The 27377-nt window shown below is 46.2% G+C and overlaps 8 protein-coding genes across 8 annotated transcripts; 4 read left to right on the top strand and 4 right to left on the bottom strand.

Moving 5' to 3' along the window:
- Nucleotides 1-91: 91 nt before the first annotated feature.
- On the top strand, nt 92-1734 carry K444DRAFT_620601 (uncharacterized protein). Its single transcript, XM_024881742.1, has one exon. It carries the CDS (start codon nt 184-186, stop codon nt 1654-1656), a length of 1473 nt encoding a protein of 490 aa, XP_024728408.1. The 5' UTR covers nt 92-183; the 3' UTR covers nt 1657-1734.
- Nucleotides 1735-2682: 948 nt separating this feature from the next.
- K444DRAFT_669286 (uncharacterized protein) lies at nt 2683-4500 on the bottom strand (the record flags this gene model as incomplete). The annotated part of the gene is made up of 6 exons (XM_024887507.1): nt 2683-3339; nt 3493-3588; nt 3662-3703; nt 3756-3820; nt 4146-4316; nt 4356-4500. 6 exons carry the CDS (start codon nt 4498-4500, stop codon nt 2683-2685), a joined length of 1176 nt encoding a protein of 391 aa, XP_024728407.1.
- A 710-nt stretch (nt 4501-5210) lies between these two features.
- K444DRAFT_544687 (putative fungal-specific transcription factor) lies at nt 5211-7077 on the bottom strand (the record flags this gene model as incomplete). The annotated part of the gene is made up of 5 exons (XM_024876072.1): nt 5211-5622; nt 5690-5939; nt 5976-6076; nt 6199-6888; nt 6962-7077. The coding sequence occupies 5 exons, from the start codon at nt 7075-7077 to the stop codon at nt 5211-5213; spliced, it is 1569 nt and encodes a 522-aa protein (XP_024728406.1).
- A 455-nt stretch (nt 7078-7532) lies between these two features.
- K444DRAFT_636785 (NAD(P)-binding protein) lies at nt 7533-8540 on the top strand (the record flags this gene model as incomplete). Its single annotated transcript, XM_024884046.1, has 1 exon — nt 7533-8540. The coding sequence occupies one exon, from the start codon at nt 7533-7535 to the stop codon at nt 8538-8540; it is 1008 nt and encodes a 335-aa protein (XP_024728405.1).
- A 2265-nt stretch (nt 8541-10805) lies between these two features.
- Nucleotides 10806-14430, top strand: K444DRAFT_233412 (uncharacterized protein). The gene is made up of 3 exons (XM_024871248.1): nt 10806-11144; nt 11198-12232; nt 12302-14430. Exons 2-3 carry the CDS (start codon nt 11200-11202, stop codon nt 14326-14328), a joined length of 3060 nt encoding a protein of 1019 aa, XP_024728404.1. The 5' UTR covers nt 10806-11144; nt 11198-11199; the 3' UTR covers nt 14329-14430.
- Nucleotides 14431-15431, top strand: K444DRAFT_233424 (uncharacterized protein). Its single transcript, XM_024871249.1, has 2 exons — nt 14431-14852; nt 14908-15431. Exons 1-2 carry the CDS (start codon nt 14532-14534, stop codon nt 15073-15075), a joined length of 489 nt encoding a protein of 162 aa, XP_024728403.1. The 5' UTR covers nt 14431-14531; the 3' UTR covers nt 15076-15431.
- Nucleotides 15432-16331: 900 nt separating this feature from the next.
- K444DRAFT_233408 (ankyrin) lies at nt 16332-19974 on the bottom strand. Its single transcript, XM_024871247.1, has 3 exons — nt 19405-19974; nt 16921-19304; nt 16332-16856 (listed from the first exon to the last, which is right to left on the bottom strand). The coding sequence occupies exons 1-3, from the start codon at nt 19856-19858 to the stop codon at nt 16692-16694; spliced, it is 3003 nt and encodes a 1000-aa protein (XP_024728402.1). The 5' UTR covers nt 19859-19974; the 3' UTR covers nt 16332-16691.
- Nucleotides 19975-23429: 3455 nt separating this feature from the next.
- K444DRAFT_669282 (uncharacterized protein) lies at nt 23430-25591 on the bottom strand (the record flags this gene model as incomplete). Its single annotated transcript, XM_024887506.1, has 2 exons — nt 23430-23797; nt 23904-25591. The coding sequence occupies 2 exons, from the start codon at nt 25589-25591 to the stop codon at nt 23542-23544; spliced, it is 1944 nt and encodes a 647-aa protein (XP_024728401.1). The 3' UTR covers nt 23430-23541.
- Between the last annotated feature and the right edge of the window lie 1786 nt (nt 25592-27377).

The following is a 27377-nucleotide window of genomic DNA, read 5'->3' as shown; positions in this document are numbered from 1 at the left end:
AATTTCCGAACGATAGGGAAACCACAATCAAAACCTACACTGGATATAGTTGACCTCTGTTCCGTCTTCGGCTCGTTTGTATGTCTAGCCGCTTCCATCTGCGTTGTCACGCCGCACCTGACCGTTTCCTGGCGGTTAGGTTTTAATGGCCAGATTATTATCATTGGGTTCTTGCTGAGCATAATGAACTTGGCAATGAAGAGGATTGAGCCGCGGCTATTTCTGATCATAGAGTTTAGGTGGGGCGACTCCCGCTTGCAGAACTACGATGCGATATTGAGAAATGCAATATCACTCTCAAAAACAGGCGTCTTTTGGAGATTGACTTTGTTTTTCTTCACTTTCCTACCACTTACCTTGAGTATTGGGTACAAGAGGTTTACCGGAGGACACAGCAGTGCCGTGATCGACCCCAACATCTCCAGCTCTCTGCGGCGTTACGGGATTGCACCACCCCCTCTTGGAGACTACAATGCCATGAACAACTCTGTCTACTACATGATCAATTCAAATGTGCCTTTCATGGCAGCATCCACCAATGATGCGGTCCTACCACCACTTCAAGCCACAGCGTATGGCTACAATACATTGCTACCCGACAACGAATCTGCCGCCTTGCTTGACCTACCTCTGCCAGACTATATGTCCTCGATTCAAGCCAGCCTGAACGGAAATGACTCTTGGAGAATAAGTGCTACCGTAAATGCTACGGTCACCAGATACAACAGCTCTTTCGACAGTTTCAGAGACAACCAAACCTTCTGGCGAGAGATCTTCGGCACTAGCGACGTTACAGCATTCGAAGATTTCGACCAGAACTTTAATATAGGATATCTGCCTGGTGCCTTAACTCAAGACGATGGACATTGCTGCATTCTGTGCCACTTCCGAGGCAATATAAGCTGGGTTGGTTCTATCACCGATCTATCGTCGCCTGAGGGCGTTTCCTTCCAGTCTGCCGCTCGAATGTTTAACACAAGGCGCGAGAGATGCTCAGGCGTATGGAGCATCAACAGCACTGCAGTCGCTCTGGTCAATGGAAGCTGCGACGGCACGCGTACCAGCGAGACTCTGCTCTCAATCAGCAACTACACGCCTTTCCCAATAGACACCTTGTCGGTGCTTGTTCATTCTCTACTCGGCTACGCTGAGGCACGCAATAAGTCCTCGTGGCTTGTTCCTGCTTTTACAACTGCGGTTGCAAGCGCTTATTGGGCTCGTTTTGCGCAAATGTTGCCGGCGATTATGGAAGACAATACGGTGCCACAGTCTGAATACAATTATCCCGCCACCAACGAGCTCATCATAGCAACTACGGCAACCCTCGATTCTACTTGGTTATTGTACCTCTTACTTGCGATGCAGCCAATATTGACTGCTTTGATGTTTATCTTAGCTGCTACCTTCTACGCCTCGCCAATTGGCAAAGGGTTTGGAATAGCAGTAGTACTATCTGGGATCAACAAGGATAGTTTGGACTTGCTCTCTGGGGCTGCTTTATCTGGCGAACTTGAAAGACCTGTCAGGCTTGACATATCTGTCGCCAATGACGTGCAGAGCACTGGAAACAATTCACAAATGGGACACATACAGTATAGCATTGATAAGGTATCTGCAAGGGGGAAAGGATTAAAAAGGGGCAAAGTCTATTCGTGAACCGCAATTCGGTCTAAAAATCACTTTCTGGAAAGAGCTAGTCCAATTCCTCAACCCTCTGTATCCCTTCCAATAATCAATGCACCCAGCAAACAATCATCTATCTAAAGTCGTGATTCATTTATTCACTCCTACAAAGCAGCAGCTTCTCCTGCCCACCTGGAATCCCAATGAACCGGCATTGCCTAACTGTGTCCTTCGCAGCAATGCTATACTGCAAACTATCTGTGAAGTCTTTTAAAAAAATTATAGCACCTTTTAAATTACTTTTGTTATATATATCAATTATTTTCCTACCTTTAAAAGAGGAAATCAATCAAAAAGCGGCTAGTATATTTCACGCATCATTCTACAGCTCTCACAGGCTCCACACACACCTGGCCCCGCCTTTTCAGCCCTCGGACCGCGGGGAATGACTTTGAGAATATGTTATTTAATTGCATTGCTGACGCATACGATCAAGACCGAGGAGAATCAGGCTATCTGATTTCTCTATACTTACACCAGCTTCAGATAAGACCCGGTACTTGGACTCCAAAACTTAGTTTTGAATTATTGGTTCTCAATTCTTGCTTTTGGGCTCTAGGGGAAGGAAGCTATTGCTAGCGAGCAGGTGATGGATGGATTGGGAGATGTAAGCTTGATTGTCTCGGCTGACTGAGAGGGAAACTATGTACTCGTGAATGCCATAGCAATCTCCCCCACTTTCAAATCATCCGACGCCCTCGTTGGAATGTAAAGACAATTTTGAAAAGAAAACAAGCAGAGAGACCCCCCTTAAGCGCGGGTGATGGGCGACGCGCGATTACGCAAACATGTTGTGTGTGGCGGGGAAACTTGCAAAGAAAAGGAAGCAAACTCCATCCATCATTCTTCATGCAGCAATGTGGGAGCAACACATTGCCATAGTCCTACACATATTAATCCACAACAATACCCTCCGTATTCGCGCTGCTCTCCTCTCTGTGCATCACTAATGATTATAAGGTATCCATGTCGTTCTGTCTCTTCCCTTCCGTCCCTGCATCACTGATGGTTGTGAGGTCGAAAAGTTGTCTTGTTTCCAACCTTGTCCGGAAGTACGCGTCTCAGCAAATTGTCATACGGCTGCTTCCTCGTAGCATAGGAGTGCACTGTGTTATAACCCCTAAGCGGATATGGAACATTTCCAGAGAACGTGCCTCGGAATTGGCGATGGAGAGCCTCCGTAATGGCGGGGAAGTCTCCATGCTCAAGAGGCCGGTTCAGAAGTAACATGGCTAGCTCCATCAACTCATAGAGGTAGCGGGTATGTTCTTCTGCCCATTTGGAACGGCGTTTGATTTGACCGGGCAGTAAAGTAATGCGCGGGTTGAACGGGGAAGGATAAATGATCTGAACGCCGGCACGTTGGTGAGCGGGCAAATCGAATAGCAGTTGTAAAGCCTTATTATTGGTTGCTCGAGCTCGAGGCGGCATGACAATCGATCTCATCTGACTTTGAGGAGGTGCAATAGCTGAGAGCTGTCCAGATTGAGGTTGCGGAGTGGCAGGGTAGTTCGCTTGAGGTAAGGACGCCACTCCGGCTTCAGGAGGTAACGAATGATGAATTCGGGAGGTGGTCGGGATTATGGGAGGTAGAGGGTATGCAGAGCTGGAATCGGATTTCTCGACAGTCCTCAAGATGCCGTCCTCGATTTCTGCCTAGGAGCAATTAGCAGGGCAGCTTCAAAACGCAGTTTTCTTCAAAACTATACCGGATCAGTCATCCACGACTTTTGGTAAACTGCATGATTGAAGACCTGAGGCTGATTAACAAACACAGCCACGCAAGTGTCTCGTAAAAAAAAAACGTACCACCGAATCTGGCCCTGCTTCCATCGGCTCAAGGTCGTCATCATTCTCGTCTGTAAGTGCAACCACAATCGCGAAGGTGACGCCATCAAGTTCGTGCTACAAATAGGTAATCAGCCTCACTGCGTAAGGAGTAGGAGTGCATGTGCATTTTTCGAAAGATAGCGCGTACAAGGTTCATCGACGTCTTATAAAATAGCTCGCCATCAAAAACCTGAAACGCGTCAGTCAGATGGAAGTAGGTGTCCAAAGCGGGAGCTATTCACCAAATATGCGGGGTTGCCGTATCTCGCGTTATAATCGACCTCCATACCGGCTCGTGTATTGTTTGCTAAATAAAGTTGTGTAGAGACAAAGAAGAAGTCCTAGAGGAGGTTATAGGAAGACTATTGTGCAAATCAGTCTGTTGGTAGGCTTGCAGGCTTGGGTGGGCGGAGGAGAATCAAGCAGATATCAACACGAAGAAGTAAATATTTAAGGTTGAGAAAAGGCAAAACGCACTAGAGAATTAATCGCCGAAATAGGCCTGAGTTAGGAATAATGAAAAGCCGCCCTCCGATGTCATTACCTGCCCTATTAAGAGAAATCTAGTCGCTAATTCAGCGTAACATTATTCGTGACAGCGTCAGCCCACGTTCCTCCTTTTTTTCACGCACCAAATGCCTTGGAACCCTTCTCGCTTCCTTCACGTTCACCTTGATTTTGCCCAGTGTATCCAACTTTGAACACGTTTCCATATCTAACACATTTCCATGTCCAACACGTTTGTACGTCTAGTATGTTTCTACGAAGTTCAGAACCGCGCAGGAGATCTGAATAACTGTGGCCTGTAAGCATCAGCTTCATCCTCCTGAAGCAACGCTTACAAGACTCGGGAGGAAGTTTTTGATCGGGCTGGTCGAGCCCGGGTCGCCTTCGAGAAATATTCACATTGATCTTCGCGGTATGAGTCTCCCAAGCTCCGCGTGAACGAAGCTCGAAGATTCTTTCTTCTCCACTACTCTTCTTCATTTCCACGTTCTTTCTCACGGCCGCTTTCGAGTACAAGCCCACCAGCCCTGCACTACCCAATAGTCTCCAAAACGCTCAACATTCAGCCCACGTTATTAACACTGTAATTTATGCCTTTTGTTCTGTTCGGACCCGTCAATTTGTTGCACCTGCTGCTATTCATGCTTTCTCGTAATGGCCCTATGGGAAAGACCTCGGACCGGCTCTCTTTGTCATTGAGGAAGCTCTGCAGTTTCGCTGTGCTCTTCATCTAGCAGCATTTGGTTTCTCCCTCGCTTGATGTTTCTTTACTGAATTCGAGTTTTGCAATAAGGGCTATGCTGGCGATGCAGACTCCTGAGTAGCACTGAATAGTGATGACTCGTTTGGGGTCCCGGTACCTGCGAGTCTGTTGGTGGATGAGAAGGGCATCATCAGGAACATATACATAAATCCGAATGACTGGGAGAGACTTGAGCCATCAACAACCTTGGAGTGGATTGAGGCGTTGTAGGGCTGGGATCGAAGCCTTTGAGGTTGGTCGGTGTATTGGTGGTGGACAATTCTGGGAGACTTCACTGTCGAGCCGAAGGGCTTCAAAGCACCATTAGATGTTAGGCTCAGACAGTGATATTGAATACTAAGCAAGTTTTGTTTCGGAGACTTTTCTTCCTGGCAGAACCAGAGCATGGCTTGCAAAGTACAAGAGTGCTACAGAAACAGACGAGTAATCACGCATTGCCCACCACCTCATGCACCTCTAGCAACTGAAGATATACCCCTGGAAGATCGTGAGCTAAGATCCACTTTGCAAGGAGTTTATGACGTGTACCTGCAGCATTCCATCTTGTTCTTATTGTGCTGAGTGATTGCTTCAAGAGCAATAGATTCTCAACCGCACCCGAGTCCCCAGTCTCCCGAATTCGTTGCATGTATAATACAGCCGCTCGGTATACACAGTAGAGACCCCAAGGTGAAACCGCTTCACGATTTCGAGTTAAGTGCATCGACTTGTTTGGCAAGCATTTAGCCATCTTCTTTAACGTCGTTTCTAAGGCCGTGTTACCACGTTGAATTCGGTCTGTGCTATCATGAAGCATGTTGCTGGTATAAAGGGGGATACTGTGAAGAGTCATGAGAGTGCTATACTGTTTGTATTAGACAGTTTCGAACGCCAATCTTGGTAGAAGCCAAGTTACAGGAGAAATACCTGTAGATCATGCCTATTTGATCATTGTCTGGTGGATCCATGGTTTCTGAGACAGCGATCATGGCTTGGAGTGTTTGATTCAGCTGAATTCCTTCTTCATCGTGCATTTTCTGGTTCAGGACTGGGCAGGAGATGTGATCGAGAACTTGTCCCAGCAACCCTGCAGTCTGGCATAGCAACGAGAACTTGCTCATATGCGTATTTGTTGGAGAGTATAGGGTAGCCGAAGTGGCTTCCACTACCTGTATTACTTATTACTACTGAAAGACCGTTTAATATTTCAGACTCACACCTGCGTCCCACGCAGCATCATTGGCTGGCAAAGGATCACTTAATTTAGGGTTTCCGGTTGCCAAGGGTCTCCCTGGACTGCCAGTGCTTAAAAATCTACCAATAACGTCAGATGTATCACCGAAGATCATTTACATGAGATGACAACCAATGGCTAATGGCGACTGGCAAATAGTCTGGTCTGGGGAAGGGGAAATAAACCAAAACAAGGTACTAACCGGTCTAAGATAATAATTCCCCACCAAACTCTCTTGTTTTCCTCCAGCTCAACCAAAGTAAGCACTTTGATTGCCTGTGTCTTTGCGTCTTTGTTGATACCAAGCGCATAAGCATATCTGGTACAAGCGCCAATTGACAAGTATGCAGAAGGATATATGGCATGTCCCAATTCATAAAGTGACAAAAGCAAGCCGGCCTGCAAGACTTGAATGGATATCATGCCGGAGGCTTCCATTTCGAGGTAAAAGTGTTTTGCGGCGTTGTATGCTGGTGTTCGTGGGTTTGCTAACTCATCTGGTAGTATGCTTGTAATGAGCTTCATGGCGAGGAACAGGAGCGTAAAATCTGGCTGACAATGGAACAAGAGTTGAAGATGGTGATCGTAGAAACGCTTCTTGGAGATGATTGGCATCCATACATGAACAGTTTCGAAATACGTAGAGGCAGTTGTTATAACTTCGGCCATATCTCCCACAAACTGCATAACATAGGTTGGTACAGGGTACGTTACACGAGGTCTCTCAATCTGGCCATGCTGTAGGATTGATGGATCCATGAAAAGAATAGTCGGAAAGTCGACGGGCGGTGATTTTCGCGGGCTTTCGTCGAGCGATGAGGGATATGACCATTGGCTTGTTGAGTCGTTGCCATGTTGGCCTAATGGAGAGTAATCGCAAACTTGGTTTTTACTATTGTCATTATTGTCAGATCGTTCTAAGTTGCCCGAAGGTTGATTGATTGCGCATCAATGTCCCAGCTTACCTCGCGCACCAACCGCATTGTGGAAGTCCTTTGTCACATTTCCTCTTCCGCAGCTTACATGCTACACACGCTTGTTGTGCTTTCTCAGCGCATGATGGGACTACTGGGCTCTGCATATCAGCGATTCTCTATTGCTCTGCATAGATGGTTGTCGGTGTAATAGTTGCGGAAGGATATTCCGCCAAAAAGGCATGAAGCGGTGGCCTCTTGCGGCCGACGCTTGCGGCACGTAGGCGGGGTCGAAGCGGGTGGCTCCTACGCTTCGTTTAATTGGTGAGCCTTTAGGGGAGGCCCGGATCATGGAAACAACACATTTTCCTAGAGAGCTTTTGTTTCTCGGTCTTTAACCTAACTCCGTGTCAGAAAGTCACCATTAGCAAGTGGATCTGGCAAATGCCAGTAGCTGTAATCATAAGAAAAGTCATATAATTGCCCACCCCCACCGAGGCTTTAGAGCTCTGGCTACACTTCAACATAGTCGAACCCCTCACATTTCCAGTACGCACCCTTAACATCCTAAAGAATTTTTGAATCCCTCCGCCCATACACCGAAGTTCTTCGTTGACACAGGATGAGTCCATACGCCTTGGCTCACGCCAATCCTCAAGGACCTGGCGATGCTCGGCCAACAGCCCTTCAAATCATTCAATCACAGAATCTCGAAGGCAGCCTTTCTGGAAAAGTTATAGTTATAACGGGCACATCCTCGGGCCTTGGTGTTGAGACTGCACGAGCACTATCCAAAACTGGCGCCACTCTCTTCCTCACAGCTCGCGACCTTGAAAAGGCCCGGCATGCTCTCTGCGATCTTCCGGACAGTCCAGGAGGGCATGTCGAATTCATAAAAATGGAAAATAGCTCTCTTGCCAGTGTCCGAGCAGCAGCGTCTAACATTCTAACGCAATCAAACCATCAAATCAACATCCTCATCAACAACGCGGGTGTCATGGCCATACCCTCTCTCCAGCTCACTGCAGACGGCTACGAAATGCAATTCCAAATCAACCACCTTTCTCACTTCCTTCTGTTTCAGCTTCTCAGGCCAGCGTTGTTGTCCAGCACCACCCCTGCGATGCGCTCCCGAGTTGTCAATGTCTCGTCTTCAGCCCACCGTATGCCGACCGGCCCATTCAATTACTCGTTCAGAGAGGGTGGTTATAATCCCTGGGCTGCGTACGCGCAGTCAAAGACTGCAAACATCTATATGGCTAACGAGATCGACCGGCGATACGGGAATATGGGTCTCCATGCCACGAGTTTGCACCCGGGAGGTATTGACACTTCTCTGGCAAGACATATAGATCCCCAAGTGGTTGCGGCTTTCAAAGCAGATGAAGCGTCGACGAAAAAATTGAAAAGTCCACAACAAGGCGCAGCAACGACTGTGGTCGCTGCTGTAGGAAGAGAGTGGGAGGACAAGGGTGGAAGGTATCTTGAAAATTGTGAGGAAGCGCCAGAGGGCAAGGGTGATGGCGACATTGCTGGAGTAGGATATATCTCGCATACTTACGATCCTGAGAGGGAAGCAAAACTTTGGAAGGACTCGATGGAGATGGTTGGATTGAAGGACGAACTTTAAACTGTATTTTTTGGGTTAGGAAGTAGCCGAGTATCAAAGGAGTGGCCAACCTGTCAGCTAGTTTGGAAATGTTGACGGCAATGTTCTTCGTTTAATTTATGCAGACTGCAAGAGTTCACGATTCTCACTTTGCCTTCCATGATAGGGCCGGCCATGAATTTCTCTAAGTTGGTGCAATCTTTGTATCCCCCAGTTGCTCCATCTTCTACCACTAACTCGAACTGGATCGTCCCAATCTTGAACTTCCTCGCAACTGCTTCTTATTGTATCCAGAATCGGGTACTCTTTCGTAAAGCTCTAGGTGGACAAGGAGTAAATCGAATTTCCTTTGAAACTCGCTAGTCGAGAGCAATCGTACACCAAAGGCATTGAAGAGAGAATACTATTGTCTATCAGGAGATAATGAACCGACTGCCCACCGGAAGTCCGAAGGCGTCCAATTAGAACAAATAGGAGGCCATAAGCGGGACGTGCGAATCATATTTGTGGCTCCGATTAGCTAGTGGAAGGTTCGGAGTATTAGCGGCTAAAGAACCTTAGCGTCACGCTGATGAAATTTGGAGATGTTGGCTGCACAAAATTATTACAGTAGTTTAATAGCCGGTTCCCCTCCCACTGCTACCATCCCCCCCCCTAAATAATTGCTAGCGCACCTAATAGGGATTAGAGGAAAAGAATTCCTATTCTAAGTGGTTATAAGCCTGGTCGGAGGGCTTTTGGATCCATTGCACAGAGCAAAAAGTGGTCTGTGTATTAAGCCAGGGGTGTGCGTAGAAGGTTCACGAAGACTGTTTACCCTGGTAGTGGCTCTCAGCCAGCTCAAAAGGGACTTCCTCACTGGCCTAACACCCTGGATTCCTACCCGCACCTATACTCAAAACATACACACTAGCAATTATTTAGGGGGGGGATGGTACGGAAAGCCGTAAGGATCAAGTGATCAAGCGATTTTCGAATCCGGTTTTCGACTTTTGATATCCGATTTGTGGCCCGTGCTCACCCCACCAAAAATCGCCCACATACCACACCCCCTCTCCCTGTACCTCTACCTATTATTACTGCTTAAAATATTACTCTCTCTTTGATTCTTATTTATATATATATATATATAAGAGAGGGGTGAGAGGTGAGGGGTGGGTGTGGGGGGGGGAGGGGGTTGGAGGGCGAGTAATGAAAAGTGAAAAGTGAAAAAGTAGAAAGCGAAAAGCGAAAAGCGAGGGTCGAGGCACGCGACTCGCTAGGAAAAGGAAGCCCTATAATTATAGGCTACTTATCGCTAAATTTTAGGGCTACGGTCCCTAAGTTACAGGCTATAGGTACTAAAAATTTAGCGACATAAATTTTTGGTTAAGTTCCCTCGCTTTGCCCCCCCTCCCCCTCCCCTTTCCCCCTATAAGCCCCCTCTCTTATCTATATATATATAGAGAGAGAGAGAGAGAGAGAGAGAGAGAGAAGAATTAAAGAAAGTAGATATTTGAAGTAGTAATAGAGGCACAGGGAGAGGGTATAGTATGTGGGCGTGATATGTGGTATTTGCGATTTTTGGTAGGGTGAGCACGGGCCACAAATCGGACATCAAAAGTCGAAAACCGGATTCGAAAATCGCTTCATCACTTGATCCTTACGGCTTTCCGTAGGGAGGGGAACCGGCTAAATTTTGCTTAACACGAGCCTAGTATATTTCCGAATCAAATTTTTGCAGGCTGAGCCCAGCCCACGTTTGAGCTCTGCAAAGTGTGCAACAGCCCATTTAGAGGCAGGTATGGACAGTCGTGTCTTGTGGTGTGGGGGCTGATTGACTCGCACTCGCATTGTTTCTCTCTCCTCATTTTCCTCTGGCGCGCGCCTTGGCAGCCCTGGGTTAACTAGCTTTGACCCCACCCGCCTCAGCCTCTTTTTTCGCACAATGTGAGTATTAGTTTCAAAAGAAATTGCATCGTCGTAAATGACACGCGCTTCTAGGTCGGCAATGCAACATCCCTTCCTCTTCCCCGTGTTTCACTATTCGCTGTTCTAAATATGGATACGGAGATCGCGGCATAAAGTTCTGCGACTTCAGTGACGTGTCCTATAGCCACCGTGCCAACAGCATGGCGCTATGGCTACAGGCACTATAGGCCACATTAATGAGGTCGCAGAACTTTATGCCGCGATTTCCGTACGCATTCAAACGTGTATTGCGCATCGGAAATCAATCAACGAAGGCTAAGATTAGCCGCCCATTTAATGTGGCTCTGGGCTCGCAGATGAAACGCATCTGTCTGCTCTCGTAGCCTCAGATTTATTCCATGGCCCAGAGTCCTGGAGTGGTAATGGTTGTTTCCTCACCGAAGGAGCGCGGGATATTGGTTGGATGGCAACCCCCACAGAGGTTTAGTGTGCTGGCGCTGTCCGAAAATGCGACCGCGGTGGAAGGTAGCCTTGACCTGCCAGCGGCTACCAAGGTCACCGAAGGCATTTTCCTTCTAGATATCTGATTCTTCTTTTGCTTTTGAGTTTATTACGTCAATATTTTGGAATAGCACTGAGTGGCAACGAATGCACCTTCCTGAACCCAAGCTTCTGATTTCCGCATAGGACAAATCATTCAGGTAGATAAATAAGGTAAGCTCTGTACTCTGGTAGGATTGAAACGTGACAACTAAACTACAATCAAGATATGGCTTCAACAAACTTCAACAACGCACCTTATGTTTATTCCTTTCAATCCACGGCACTACAGCCGTTAGGCACGGCAAAAGACCCAGCCCAAACAGCTGGACTAGAGTGTTCCCAAATTCAACATCGAGTTTCACTTCAGCCAGAGCTAGGCCAGAATTATCTCACGTTCAAGCCATGCAATTCACATGGTCACTCAAATCAATCAATGGCACCAGAACCTGCTGGTCAGATTGGGGATTCCGTGAACATTGGTTCTCAAAGGGTCCCCTCGCCATCCTCGTTCGACATGGCCCAGAGCCTTTACCGAGAAAGCATACTTCCAACGCCTCTCCCTCCAAGTCCAGCAATAAGTGCGACGGGTATAGATCTCCTGTCAATTAAAGAGGATCAAACGATGGAAATCGCTACCCCAGCAGGCCGTGGTCCACTTGCATATCAAACATCAGGGGTTACAGCTTTTACTGGAAAACACCCCAGACCCACTACCCCAGAAACAACTCCGCCGTCAAGTCCGTACGAATCCACGCCCCAAGAGTTGGTAGATTTGCGGTTGGTCAAGTCTTCGAGACTTGTGTTCGGTGGGCACCAACTACAGAAGAACCATGAACGGAGTAATAAAATGCACGGTATGGACGAGATTAGGAGAGTTGTCCGGAATCATCTTTCAATAAACAATTCATATTACGGTGTTGAACAACACCTGGAGGACGGACCAAACCGAAAGAAACAAAAGCGATATCATGAGCCCAGTGCTCCACCAGATCAGTTTCCACAGAGTGGAGGTGAAATACGCACGCATCGTGCTATATTCAATGTTCATTGGCAGGTGAAGGAATTTGTTGAGGGGCAATTTGGCGACGTGAGAGCGGTATCCTTAGGTTCTGTTATTGCAGTGACTGGAAGCGCACGAGATGCACAAGCAACAACTGTCACAGAATATCTAATGCAGACTTGGCCGGACACGGCCCTGGGCCTAAAGCTGCTTGAATCGATTCAGGAAATTCTGAATGAGGGAGGGGAAATATCAAGAGGCAAGTTGAATTTGCTGCAACTTACACGACAGAGTCTTCCCACTTTGCGCATATACTGATTATTATTAGATAATGGCCCAATTTTAAAAATGTGTTATGGCAACCCCATTATTGTTGTTCATGTGGATGGCGTAGAGGAATCCATTATTCAAATCGCTCAACAATTAGCCTGGCTTGGGTCAGCACTCCGCACATCAGAGAGTGGTTCGGTCGGACGCTCAGAAGCTCAAATATCTGCATGGACTAATAATCTTCCTGCTATTTTCGAAATCGAGTTCGCCACGGATGTTCTCGAGGAGAAGAGTTGTTGGCATGACCTTTTTTTTAACCCAGTCATCGCTTTCAATTTTCCCATTTCAAGTCGGGACCATGGTTTGATTGGATTAGAGATCCCGATACAAATGATGGCCGCCTTAGGAGGTGCCAGTCATGCGGTAGAGTTCAAGGGTGGCCTGATGCTTAAAGGATTTTCATGCATGTTTGTTCCGTTACAACGGCATGGGAATTCTATTCAGTGGCATTTCATAACGAATGAAGACAACACTAGGCTGGAATACCTTCAAGCGGATCAGCAATGCCCAAAAAGAGCCTTACTCGGCAGCGTCGATCAAGAGTCACTGGCCTCAACACGTGCGTTTCTAGGCTGGTGGGGGAAAGTGACAACAAATCTCGGAACAACAGATGCAAAATACGAGAATATTAACTGGTCGCCTACCAAGGAGGCTAGTAGACCTAGAACTACCCCTGTGTTATCCATTCGGCTTCTGAATATTATTGAGGTTGGAGTGAGCTTTGCTATGGGCCCCAAAGATAGCAAACTACATGTCTCACGGACTGGCCATTATGAGAAATTACTCCAACATGCCTCGAAGGTTTCAGTTGTCCTCTACGACACCCGCGACAAGAGAGGTTGGTTGGTTCCATCATCGGCGGTGATCGCGCATATTGCCAAGACGAGACATTTCCGCAAGCCGTTTTCCATCGCAGGCAAACCCGTGGATATAATTTCCGCAGATCCGGCTCGGAATGTCTGTGACGCTGCAGAGAAGATGTTACTTGAAAATAGATCAACCAAGCTGTTCGACGGAGATGCTGGTTCCTCAAGCTTGTATTTTGAACAAATGGTGCGGGATATCTGGGGTTCATTGGAAGACTTATTGGGAAAAGGTACCGAAAGGGAATTTACATCTGACTCACTAATGTCTAAAGGACAAAGGCTCCTAGGGTGGGAATTCATGGACTTGGTGGAGGAGAGATCGCCACTCCATCTAAAAGAGACCATTATCAAAAACAGTTGTGGGGGTTGGATCAATTTCGCACAGGAAATCGATGCCATTGTTCTCTTTGCAAGCGGATTCGAGGATGTTATTGAGCCAGCCGAAGGCTCTACAAATGGTCTCTGTCATCGATGGAAATATGTCCCTAAAGATAAGGACTACCTTGCAGCTGGTATACCTATCCTCAAAACTCTCTATGAGAGAGCTGGCAGTCTTGTGACCAAAGAGAACCAGACTTATCAACATCGCCAACGGCACCATGGCCAGATGCTCTTCGAAAATTGCCTAAGCAACGCAAATTCTAGTTGCAATTGCGATCGTCTCCAGCAGGTTGAAAGCAAACAGCGAATGGGATCTGGAAGTGTAGTTTTTCTAGGACCACTGAAGTCCCAGGGGGCAGTGATATTTGGCAAATCTGAATCTTCATTCCTTCTCGGAAGAAGTCGAACAAGAAGCATGAGAAAAGGCAATAAGCAAAACAACCTACCGGAGCCGCATACAAATTTTCCTAGCCTACCGAGCGTAGAAAGCCCCCTCCGTTGTGGGAGGTCTCCACTCAAACCGAGAAAACCGGAACCGATTCCGCGCCAAGCTGTCGAAGCCGACAAAGAAGATGTCAAAGACCGTTCTAAAGCCATACATGGAATGGAACAAGAGGTGCCTGATCGACTTTCTAAGGAGTTTCATGAAGGATCTGAAAACATGTACCCGAGGACTTCAGAGGCTCGGCGCCCATTTCCTCTGCGAGTGCAGGAACAGAAACAAGATGTACAGCAATCCCCCAACGGATACAAGTCTGGGATGGCGACTAGATTCTGATGTATCGCCTCTCCCTCTACCATCGACGACAATAACGACCTGACCACGATGAATCACTGCGCTACAGCGCTGGCTCCAGGGCACGCGTCGGGTCCACATGTAGTGCCTCTCAGACCTACTCTGCAAGAGCGGACTGTTCAGCACCGCCATCTAGCAGTGAATTTAAAAACCAAGTAGATCGAGGCGTACAAGATTATCAATATATGCAGCGTTGTGACGCGAGCGCCGCCCTTGGGGAGAGCCTCTCACGGCAACGTGTCTCGACCTGTCGGACGGGCAGGTCATCTACGCACATCTACATCTTCTCCGACGAGTCTCTCTCCATTGGTGACAGACTCTTCGGGTTCCGGTACAACGTGCAGCCTTCCTCCACCGAGAGATCATGTGCCCGCCACGAACTTCAAGCCAACTCAAGATCGCCAAACCGAGATGCTACATTTGTCATTTATGATGCGATAAAGCAGGTTACGGAGGTAATAGGGAATACGATTCACAATCGTAAGTTGCAAAGTCGATTTCGCAGAGTTAAGCTCGCGTATCCAATACAGAATTTGATTTCATGGTCTGACGTGCAGATAGGAACTTTTGCAGATGCAAGTGCTCAATTCTCGATTAGTGATCTTTGTCAAAAGTGGCAACGAGAAAATTCGGTTCCGAGTTTTCAATACTTTATTGCGATCCCTTAGACTTGAGTATCGCGCATCGCAAACTGTGGAGAACTGGGTTTGTACCGTTGGGGAATGGTAGTAGGCTTGGGAGTTCGATATTGGATTTCATGTTGGGGTATAATCAAAAGTAAAGATCTGCTTTTTTACATACGATCATCGACTGAGGATAATTTGTTAATGTAACGGGTTAGAACCCGGTTTTATTCTTCCCAGGCGCCTTCGCCTGGTCACATGAACTCGAGAATTCCCGATATCATGTGTCTTCGTTCTCTCTGCTCTTCGTTCTCTCTTCTCTCCTCAGAGAATTCTACTTAGTTAATCAAACCACTAGTCTTCTTTGTGTAAGGGCCTAGCCCGTCACAGTTAGTTGCCATTCGCGTGATACTCCCTTACTAGGTTAGCTTAACTACAGAGGCAAATACACCCTCTACTGGCTCGTACTTCTTATGCTTCAAACATCTCAATCTATATTAACTTTAATATTATATTTGAAGCCTATTTACATGCAAAACACTGCTTTATTCATGCAATTAGCAAATTGGGCTATGGCCTTGCACTAATGCTAATGCAGATCACGCAAGTATATGGTAAATAGGAGCTAAGTGTATGATCCTAGATGTTGAGCAGGTTCTCCTACTTGAATAGTACAGATGCGAACAAGATCCTGTTTTCGAGTTTTAGGTTCTTGGTTCTTGGCGCTTGGTTCTTGGCCTTCAAGCCAGAAATCGCCGATAATGAATACCCACTCTTTGAGAATAGGAGTCAGAACCCTGCGCTGACAGACGGTGTACGTAAAGATAGAGCAGTAATAATTAATGGTCATTCATTTATCCATTTATCCATTTGTCCGAGTACGAAATCTAAATTAAGGGAAGAAGAAACGAATTAGGCCATATCATCAAGCGCCAGTCTACATGCTTGGTATGCCGTCCCGGAGCAGGGCAATCGCAGCATTGGGAGCTGAGGTTGGAAGCCCTGGGCATTGTATCGCCATAATATGCCCTTTTATTTAATGGCCAGATACTTGCTATTGAGCGACATGCTATGGCACAAAGGAAGAGACCATTTAGCTAGAAGGATAGTAGATTTGAATTATAAGAATAGAGTAAGAGGCACCGGCTAAGGTCTCATGTTTTCACAGATCTCTAGGCTTCATGTGATATATTTCCAGACAAGCTATGATATTACTTATTGAATAGTCACTAAGAGCCTTTTTCCATATGATCAAGAAACTATGTAAAATATAATTCAGCATGGTAAAAGCTTTAATTAGGGTTAGTATACTGGTGCCCCAGCGAGTAACAACCTTGACCTCTAACGATGATTGCATCCTGTGATCATTCCGTTACGAAGATAAAGAAGCACTTTAATAGTTTCTGTTGATGTGGCAATAAATGTTGCCAATTAAACTATAATTGATCTCTCCGCCAAAATCATGGCTAACAATCATCAACGCAATTGTCTTCACGCAAGCCACATGTCTTGTTAAGCAACCTCACGCGAAACCCAACGGGCTCCCCCGCCACTCAACATCCAGCACATTCGCACTTGCGCTTGCCTGTGAAAGTTCCGCAATCAAGTCTCTACATGGGTTGTGCCCATTCTCCTCCGCTAGTTCCATCGCCCTCCGACATTGCTTTTCATCAAAGCCAGCTACACCAAAGCCAGCCAATTTGTTCTTCCACAGAAACTCAATCATGTCAAGACGGCCATGTTCTGCCGCCCCCTCAAGCGGCCATCGGCCGTTAACAACAGCTGGTGGAGCGGAAAGGTCTGCCCCGCATTCGAGCAATTTTGCAGCGATGTTGCAATTGCCCTGGATGGCCGCGAGTTGGAGAGCAGTCCCACCACCACGAGTCGCTGGTTTGCCGTTGGCGTCAGCATTAACACCAAGAAGTAGCGCGACGAGTTCGAGGCTGTTCACCTCTACCGCCCTTTGTAGCGGGGTTCTCTTCAGTCCCATGGTAGCCTTTCTGTTGATATCAGCACCGTGATCAATCATGAGTTGAACCAGACCATTGCTTTTTGTCTCAATGGCCATCAGGAATGCTGTCTCATTGGCACCTCGTAGGTAACCAGCCTTCCCGGTAATGCAATTTGGATCGCAGCCGCTGTCGAGAAGCTTCCTAATCACCGCAAAATTGGCATGATTGCCATTCTGACTCATTCTGATTGCTTCCACCAGAGGCAATTCACCGTCTGAATAGCTTTCTGTGTCAACAAGTCTGCAACCAAGGAGGATATTGACTGCCTCGAGTCCCTCAAGGCCTTGGTTTATTACTGCTTTCAATGCAGAAGTTCCGAAGTCAGGCACTGCGCAATCACTGTTTCGAGAGGGGTGTTGCTCCAAGAGCCACGGGAGCATCTTAGGACGGCTCCTCGCACAATGCTGAAGTATGGAGTTTTCTATGGGATTGGCGCCTCGTTTGATGAGATCACGGAACAGCCGCTCGTCGCCTCTTTCAATAGCAACGTTAAGGCAATCCGTAAGAGCATAACCTGAGAACATCTTCGTGCTGAGGATGAAATCGAACCACTCCATATGACCCTGCTCTAAAACTTTCGACAGTTGATTCCCATTTAACCATGTCCCAGGAAAAGTAGATTGAAGATCCGCGATGATCGATTTGTCCCCCCACTCAATCGCCTCCTGGAACACCCTTATCTTGATAGGAGATGACGGCTTGATGTCCGCATTCAGAATTTCACGAACCATATAAGAATTCCTGCAAACCATAGCAGCATACAGTAAGTTTAGTTCATCATTATAGTTATCGTACTCTTCATTGACTTCGGCTCCCGCTGCAAGCAATGTCCGGAAAATCTGCTCTTGATTGTTTCGGATAGCGTGAAATACCGCCTTCCTCATGTGTGAAGGTTCGGGAGAAGGACAGTGTTCCAATAGCTTCTGCACATATATCGCATTGCCTGTTTTTGATGCCGCAGTGATTGCAGCTTGGAAACGTCCTCCTTCATTTAAGTGTGCCAGCGAACCTGCACCTTCTATCATCCGAATAAGGCTTTCATCTCTGGACTTAATTGCCTCCGCGAGCGATGTTGTCTCACCATCCTCATCTTCATCGCCGCCCCGCTTCTGCCCGAAAATCGAACTCGACTCATAGATGCTGTGCGCAGGAGCATCCATATCTGGTTTCAAAGTGAGGATAGTGTCTATTAACTCGCGTTTACCGCATTGTATTGCAGCGCTCAGGGCTCTGTGGGGGGTTGTTGAGTAACGCAAGAGGAGTCCAACAAGTTGCGAATGGCCGCGTTTTGCACCTTGTACCAGAGCCGAATCCATATGACCTTGGAATTGGCTCAAGCATCTTCTGCAATTCGTCCGCTGACAGGCCAAAATGAGCTTGTTGGTAACCTCTGCGGCCTGTCGGTCACTAAGGCTGAGTGCGATGTACTCAAGAACCCGACTACCCATGAATTCCGCATGATCAGAGTCGGATACGCTAGAAACAATAAGATAAGCCAGCTCTCGGTAGTTGAGAAGCTCCAAGGCGTGCTTGGCAACGCTAGCATTAACCCTGGCACCAGCTCGTAATAGCAATTTGCCAAGTTCAAAAGCTTCTGAGGTAGTCGTCCTGCACCCCAAAATAAAATTTCCAAGTGCCCCTCTCGAGTATATCCTACGTGGATGCAACGGTGGTGAATGCAACGTTGGGTTCACAGTGTTTGGGAATGTCTTATTCACATCGGCCTTGGCAATGAGCAATAGCTCAACTATTCCTAGTTCTTGAAGGTATGCAGCTCGCTCAACAGGAGTCAACTTTTCGCCATTGGCAATGCACATCGTGGTGTTAACGTCAAGTGAGCCAATGGAGAGCAGGCTTTTAAGAACATGCTCATCATTTGCTTCGATGGCTGCTCGAAAAAGATTTTGTGCCAAAGCCTTTGCGGAATGACTTTGACTTGCTTGCAACGACTGCAGCAACAAAGAGGCCATGCCGCCAGCTCGGTTCCAATACTTGAGCATGCTCTCGACAGGAACATCCTCGAGACCGGCAAAGTTGTTGGCAATTGAAAACACCAAGAGCTGGTTGAATTTAGTTTGAAATACCTCATCTTCGGTGATTAGACTCTGTCTGCTATCATAGCCTGGCTGGAGTTTCCCGTCGGGCAGAAGAGTTTCAAGTGATGACAACAGGTGCTTCGCATATATTGGCCATCGATCCCCTTGATTTTTATCCCCTTCTGACATGGAAGATCTGAGATCTTCCAGGAAGAGCGTGACTGGGGTTTGAGCTGTAGAAACCAAGTGGGCCCCAGCCATATTAGAGGATCGGCTCTGATGAATTACTAAACAGAGGTTAGGCATATAGTTTTTTTCTCTCGCATATATATTGATGGGAATAATATTTTGGAATATCTGAGCCCTAAGAAAGAATGGAATACATACCTAGATCTTCTCTGAATCGCTTGAATGGCAAGTTGTTCAGCAGATCCGTAGGTGTCCAAAAATACTGGTAGTTGGGAGCCTCTACCCAACCTGTCGAGTCCCAGTTGGACGACCCGAAGTCGATATCACCAAAATTAGATACTCCCCATTGCGAAGGCGATTGCATGATAGCCCTTGACAGGTTGGAAGGTAACAACCCTCTTGTGGGCGATGGCAAAGTCTCTTCGCCGACAATTTCCCCACCGAAGACTTGTGAATCAAAGTTGTGTAAGAAGCCTGACCGCAGAAATGTGGTCCCTATGTTGAAGGTAGTGATCTCATCATCCATGTGCCCGCCTTGCCACTCGCCGTTATCAGGAATAGCACTTCCAGATGGGCCGCTGTCGTTAGCCGGAGAGATTGGCAAGTGAATTCCATTATCGGTTTGGTTGTGGGAATGGTCCGACACATTCATGTCGTCGAGGTAGTTATAGGCGGTCCACCTTCCATCAGCCGCTAAAGTCTCGATAGAAACGTTCTGGAGGTTGGTAGACCGTCGTTCTGCCACTGTCAGCAAAAATTCAGTGCACTCGATGGCAATATTTTACCCTTTATTACCGCCGCTCTACGGCATTTTGCACCCCCCAATTTAGCTACGCAATGCCGTCTTGCCCTCTCGATTCTAGCGGCAGGAACGGGATGGCCCGATATAAGTACCCTGCAATTTTCATATCGAGAATTAAGTTTGTCAATAATCATGAGTATATCTGCCCACTCATCCACTTTGAGATTCTTGCGATTTTCCCAGACATTAAGCTGTGTTTCGTATTGAGACTGGCTGAGACATGGGGTTATTCAGCGGAAAATTGTAGGGTACGGGGCTGTGATTGAGTACCTCGCACTAAATCCATGCACATCCCTCATAAGAGCCATCGCCTCTTTGAGGGTCTTGCCACGCCTGAGAGCCAAGATGGTATCTTTCCAGCGGTTCCACTCGCTCGGAGGGATATGTCGCGGTCTTGAATCCATGATGAGCGTGGTAGTGGGCGCGCGTATATTGAAGTCAAGGATGTTTTTGATATATTTTGCTGGGCACCTTATCAGGCTGGTACTGAAGAAAAATTGGGCGGGCACCTCGAAAAGAGGATTGCTGGCAGCTCACCTTAAATATGCAAGGCTACTTACCTTTACCACCGGTGCTGAAAGTGCCTTGCCGGGCAGCCCAACACAGCCTCACCCCCAAATCTGACAAAACCTGATGCCCGCCAATGTTGTGTCACCAGATTTTGTCGGATCAACAGGGGTGACCTCAATGCATGTGCCCTTCGCTTAGGCAGAGCTGTCCGATTTTGTCAAACGTGCTTTGGATCAACCTAGCCCCTATCTCATGAAGTGATTGGTTCAACTCTCTACACCTCTTGATTGGCCGTGTCACTGATACGGATAGTGGGTTGCAGCATCGCAGATTGCTGGTCATTTACAAGTACATTTCCCGCAAGAAAATTCACATAAAATTTTGACTTGACATTACATTTTCTGGTTACACCAGGCTTCAGGAAAGAATCGTTCTGGGGATAAAGTAATATATTATTAGCAAGTGAGAAACAGCCTTGCAACGTGAGAGGCTGTCGTTCCCCATGGCTAACCTCTATTGGGAAGGCTGGGGCTTACACCGCCTTCTGACAAAATATGGCAGGACCAAATCAGATACTGTGAGCCAACCTTTCAAACCACACTAGGACGGAGTTACTGACATTCTTGTGACACAGCATGGCGCCGCTTAAGGGGCATCTAGAATTTTTCTTTAATTTCAGCTTGATTCTGACATTTCTGGAGTGCCACCAAGTATTGTATGTGCGTATCCAGTTTCCAGTCCGACAAACACAGATTGACAGAACCTTGAATAACTACTTGACATTTCCTTGATATTCACGCCACCTGCGCTCACTTTGCAGATCCTTGGCTTCCCGCCCATATTTTGTCGAAGTTCTCCACCTGCTTCTTGGCCATGTGTGACCGAGCATCCTTGCTTGCGCGGGTTTTGTCTGCTTGAGTCGCCCCAGAACAATACTCTGAGACGGTTGGATCTGCCTGGAGATATTCTTGCAACATGTACGAAGACTCCTGGTTGCTTTCGCTACTGATAAATATTTAGTTTAGATACTTGGGGTTAATTCAATGAGCTATTAGGTACAAAACGGGATTGCATACTTTCTATTCTCTCCCGACACCTGAAAACGTGAAGTTGACGGAGAAGACATTGTTAGAATGTCTTAGTATGTCTTGTCGTTTGATTGAAAATCTTCGGTGAGACTAGTGTCCTAAATTGCGGCATTGGGTTTCTCAAGGAATAGGAACAATGAACCCTTTAAAGTTTGGATTTTCCAGGAGTGATGTTGCATTGCCCCCTTCTTATAGATATTTGTAGGCAGTACTGGATTCCTTTTCCAGGCAAAAGCTTGGGGGTATGCTTCTTCGGATAATCGGATTTTGGCATTGACATCTGGCTGAAGCCGGACTTAATACATACTTCGCTTTGGTTTTCCTCATGTTTTGGTTTGTAGTAGGCTGTGTTTGTCAAACGGGCTGATTTTGCGTTATATGTTTTTGCTTCTGGATTTTATATTGAGATTTTGTCATCTTCAAAAAATGAAAGAACAAGCCGGATAACTAACATAACTCTTTTAGGTTTAATACAATTCTTAGGTTATCAAATCTACTAGGAAGTCTAGGGCCAGGAAGATAGAATAAAAGAGTAGGGTTGTCTTCATGCTCTGAGTTATCTCTACAAAATTGTTAGGAAGTCACTTTATAAATCATGAACATAAGATAAAGATTAACTAGTAAAAGAAGTCTATAGTTGTATCACATAGGAAGTCTAATAATTTGAAAATTTTCTAAAAGTCTTCTTGACTCAACAAAGTTAATAATGTTAAACAGGCTCCTCTTGTAATACTAATCAAGGCTATCTGATGTTTGGTCAATGTACTGTAACATATTTTTCGGGACAAGTCATACTACTAACCGCATGTCTTTCGATTTCACACTCAACAGGGGAGCATTCGTATTGGAGATATTAAGCCCCAGAGTGGTGTGTCTGAAATATACGAAGCCCATGGGCGGTTTGAAAGGATTGTCAGAGCCTGGGGCACGTAACTTGGGCCAACTTGCATGCGCGACGCTTGGCGATCCTCCTAGGCGAGGGAATCTGTTCCGCTCAGCTCATGCACGCCGCAAGGGAGTATCTGCGTTGCCCCGCATCTACTCGATCCCGATCTCGGCGCCGAGGATTAATCACCTGCGATCCCGTGGCCGACTTTCGCGAAAAGGCTTCGGGATTAGCCGTCGGCCGATGTGAGGCAACAGCGTTGGCAGCCCCACGTGCTCGACTCTGTGTTCTCAATGGTTACGCCTGTAGAAAAGCGGGATCGCAAATCTCGGTTCAAGTTCTAGTCCTAGACATCCAACCACTGTGTTGACGATCTGATGCTGAGGCATCGTCGATTTTGCTGGATTTCTGTATTAATCTGCGGATTCTGTTGAAATTTGAACTTTATGTGGGCTATAGTGTCGAAGAGCAATATTGCTGTCACATACGGCCATAGATTGAGGAGAATTGGGCCATATCAACACCCCAACTTCAAGTCTATATGTTAGTACATTATTTTAAAAATGAGATCTAAGTTCTTAGATTTTGTTGTAAAATCTTCTATCAAGATCTTAGAATCAGGGCCCTAGACGTCCGAAAGCACTTTGATAAGGGAATCACTTTGCTTCGCAGTGATGCACAGTCTGGGGTTCGAGCTCTGGGAGTTTGATACACAGGGATCCAATTTTGAGTTTGAGAAATCGCAAGTCAAGCTGATCCCACCATTACTGAGAATTATAAAGCGGCCCGTTATTCTTCGAACCGCCATCTTATCCTTCTGAGATTTGCACATTTGTGAAGAAAAATCCACCATGACGCATATGTGGCCTGCCTGCAAAAAGAGTTTAGAGCAGGAAGTATTCATCGTTAGTGACCGTGGAAAAGATTCAGGAATCTTGACTCAATTATCAAATACCACCCCCCTAAGACCCCCACCCCTTGAATCTCAGAAGTTGCAGGGCACTGCCAGGTCTTAGCTTGCTATCTTTCGTCTCCAATACTGATTGTTATCATTGTTGAAACCTTGTCTCAGACCTAGGAGTATGCACTTCTCCGTATTCTTCAAGTCGCAGTCTGCTCCCGCGATCCCCCAATTCATCTCCTATTGTGGCGCCGTATTTGACAATTTGATGTTTGACATTATCGACGAGGTTCTCAACAGTATCGTTCGAATTGCACTTTGCAAGTAGAGGAGCCCCAAAGGCTTTTGCTGTTTCCAACGGCGAGAGCGTAGTTGCGCGACCAAGATTCCACCAGCCTCTGAGTCTATGTCACCCGAAATCAGCTGTTCGTCATCACTTGGAGTCTTGACTATGTGTAAATTTCCCAGATCTGAAACTCAGCAGGCTAAGTCTATTGAAAGGGAACTTACGTTGGCATAACGCTGAGAATCGCCAACATGATCACGGCCATGGCGCCTCCAAGGTATCTATACCTTGAGACATAGTAGTTCTCATTGAAAACGTAAGTGGCTGAGACGCTTCTCACGCTTGTATACGTTTTACCACCAAGTACAATTGGTCCAACGAGAGTTGCATTGGTTGCAGCACTCAAACCAAGTCGAAACATGATCTCATGATATGCAGCCAGGATGTCGGGTATAGGATCACGCCATACATAGCCCGAGAACTGCATGACATCCCAATCAGGATTTATGGCATGTGACCAAGTAAAAGAGTTCAGGCCATATAAGCTGTAGAGGGCGAGAGCGCCGTTGGAAATCATAGACACATTTGCATAAAATGGCCCTTCCGTAGGAGATTCACCAAAATCGTTTACATTCCCAATGAGGCTGAACCCTCCGAGAGTGGTAGCCCCTGTGAGACCCATACCGGGAGCTGTGCTGGCGATGGGGAGATCATAGAGAACCTCAGGATTTGTGCCATTTGGCAAAGTCAAGCTGACCGTGTTGTTCACTATTTGAAGTGGATATGAAACCATGGCTAACGAGAGACTGCAAACTCGGTTGACGAAGAGGAGTGGGGTGACTGTATTAATGGCCCAGCCCGCTGACAAGGTGAGATACTCATATGATCCATTGGCAGCAATGGAATCGTAACCATCTGAGGTTTGTGCCCGCCAGGTAGTGCTGGCAGTAAACTGCGGTTTGGTGACACCACCACTGTAGACTTCCATGTCCCATGTTGTATTTGTATCTGGAGCACATGAGACCTTAAAGCCAACACCCGATGCGTTAGCTGTGCAAACTCCTGGACAGCCGTCAAAGCCATGGGTGATTGACACTCGGTTCGTGTAATTGTTAAAGACGCCCGAGAACGAGCTAGAAGGGGTGGTTGGCGTCCTGAACTCCCCTGTTACATCGGCCGTGTATCCCGGGGGAAGATCTACTGCAAGCGCAGCTTGGAGTGGCAGTGGTTTGGAAATTTCTCTGGTTGATATGGTGGATGCTTGCTGAATGAAGGGGCCCTCGGCGATAGCAGCAAGGGTAACGAGTAACTTTGCAATGGACAAAAAGCTGGACCGTCGCCCAGCTGTCACCGCGGCCCATATACTATTGCCATGGTCCCAGTAACGATGCGTCTGATCTAGAGGCGCGCCTTCAAGCATTTTACGCCACCAGGAAACATTAAGGCCGCTTGCAAGAGAGAAGCTTAAGGAGGCGGTTGATATTGCTGATAGGATGGCGAGGGCAACAGAAGGAGCGACTCGCCAGCTTGAGACTGCGTCGCCGTTAGAGACGACCAAGAGGATCGCACTCGCAATTGTTGAGGACAAGACAAGCATTAAGCTTCCGACCCCCAGCCAGGGAACATTTCGAAGGTAACCCGTCCGCCAAAGCTTTCCATGAAGAGGTGGATATAAATGAGTAATCGACGATTCATGAGTCTCGCGATTCGATTCTTGGCCACTATCCTCGACGGTGGTCCAGCTTCGTCGAGTATACTCGTAGGGAGGAGGACCAGAGGATAGGTGTCGACCCGCTCCCTGCATCCACAATGATGAACGGCTCTGATCATGCGAAGGTGACGAGACAAGCTGGTAAGTGTTATGTCTCAATGAGCTTGAGGCTGGCAGCGGTTTGCGTCTTGGAAAGTCCATGCCCGTGCTTGAGCTCACTCCAACACTCAAGTTACCAATACAAAGTTTGAAGATGGAGCAAATGATCTGAAAGGGAGATATTATAACTGTTTGAAAACGATTTTTATTGGAAAGAAGGACCGCGACATGGAGTGAAAAGAGAACACGGAGAAGTTGTATTTCCCAGCTAAGAATGTCGGCCCTGCCCTCAACAGAACAGCGTGCGGCCTCAGCCACAATCATTGAGTGCGAGATTGCAATACGGAGTACAGAAGCCGCATGAAAATGCCCAGCTTTGACCCGAAGTCTGTGCTGATTCGTCGACTCCATTGCTGTGTGCGGTTGCACTGCATCGGCCTGGCCATTCAAATCCTCCAGCCACCCAACTTTGGGACACGGTAAGGAGAATGAAGCACACTCGGTGCGCCAGTGTATGCACAAAGCCTGAAACCGGTGCCGTCCCTCACCCATCATCGAATGGAATACCCTCGCAAGCCGATTGCAATGAATATGCACGAAGTGCCCTGGTCGCATCCTTCCGAATAGACAAATACAGAACCTCAGTCCGGAGCTGCAGAAGCTGTAAATCTGTCTCTGTAGTTAACGCCTCCTGAAATGGTACTAGAATTGGCCCAGGAAAAAACTTGCTGCTTTTGCCTGCCCTCAATCCTCGTTGTGTGGTATCGAGTCACAAGATCCGAGAGCACGCCAAGCGGCTTCTGGAATCGGGATTCTGAATCTCAATAATTGAAGGCCCTGTGAACGGCGAAACTGGATTTGAAATCGAAGCCTCCGGTTGAGTCAATATTTGGGGCCGCGGGCTGCAGGTTCGATCTTTACTTATTAATATTTGTAGCTAACAATCTCAGTATATAATGATATATTTGCAGTTTAGCTAACTAAGAGGCCCTAGAGCTAAGAAGGGGAACTATTAGTAAAAAGATATTAAGGCTCGGTTTATTTACTTAAATAAAAATTACCTGACTTCTTAAGTTAAGCTATAATATAAGTCAATGCCTAAATTAAAAAGAGAAAAAAATTACAAGAATAACTTACTTTAATTAATATAATCTTGCTTTAATTTAGCTAAGAGCTTCTTATTTACTAAAAGCTTATATTACTTAATAATTATATATTTATTATATAATATTTTCTTTTAGTATTCTTTATATTATAGCTCTATAAAAAAAGTCTATAAATAAGACATTTATAGGAGAATTATTTATTAAAAAAAACTAAGCTAAGAAAGAAAAGAAATCTCGAGTTAAGGTCCCTTAAGTATTTATAGTTTCTCGCTTATAGCTTAGCCTAATAGGGCTTAGTATCCTAAATTTCCCAGAATATAGCTTCCCTTAGCTCTATTACATATAACTATTAAATAATTTCAGATATTCAAATACCAGATACCAGATACCAAGCTCAGATACCAGATACTAGATACTAGGCTCAGATACCAGGCTAGGCGGAGTATGGAATTGTAATACTTTAATTCTTTATATTAATCTTAAAGTAATAATCTTTCTCAAATAAAAGAATTAATATTATTATATAAAAGAAATATCTTTTCTTTTCTTAAAGAAAATTACTTGAAAGTAATAATTAAGCTTTTTAAATACTTAAAAGAATTAGCTAAATATATTATATATTATATAATTAAAAACATTTATATAATACTAAATAATATTACAAAAAATAAATATTAATAATAATATAAATTTAAATCCCTTAATAATACTAGTATAATAAGAATTAGTTTTAAAGTTATATAGTTTACTTATATATTATATTATATTATATTATTTTTTTA

The sequence above is a fragment of the Hyaloscypha bicolor genome (assembly GCF_002865645.1).
Source record: "Hyaloscypha bicolor E unplaced genomic scaffold K444scaffold_182, whole genome shotgun sequence".
Classification (NCBI taxonomy): Eukaryota; Fungi; Ascomycota; class Leotiomycetes; order Helotiales; family Hyaloscyphaceae; genus Hyaloscypha; species Hyaloscypha bicolor.
Note: the sequence above shows the minus strand (reverse complement) of the source record. Positions and strands in the feature narration are given on the sequence as shown.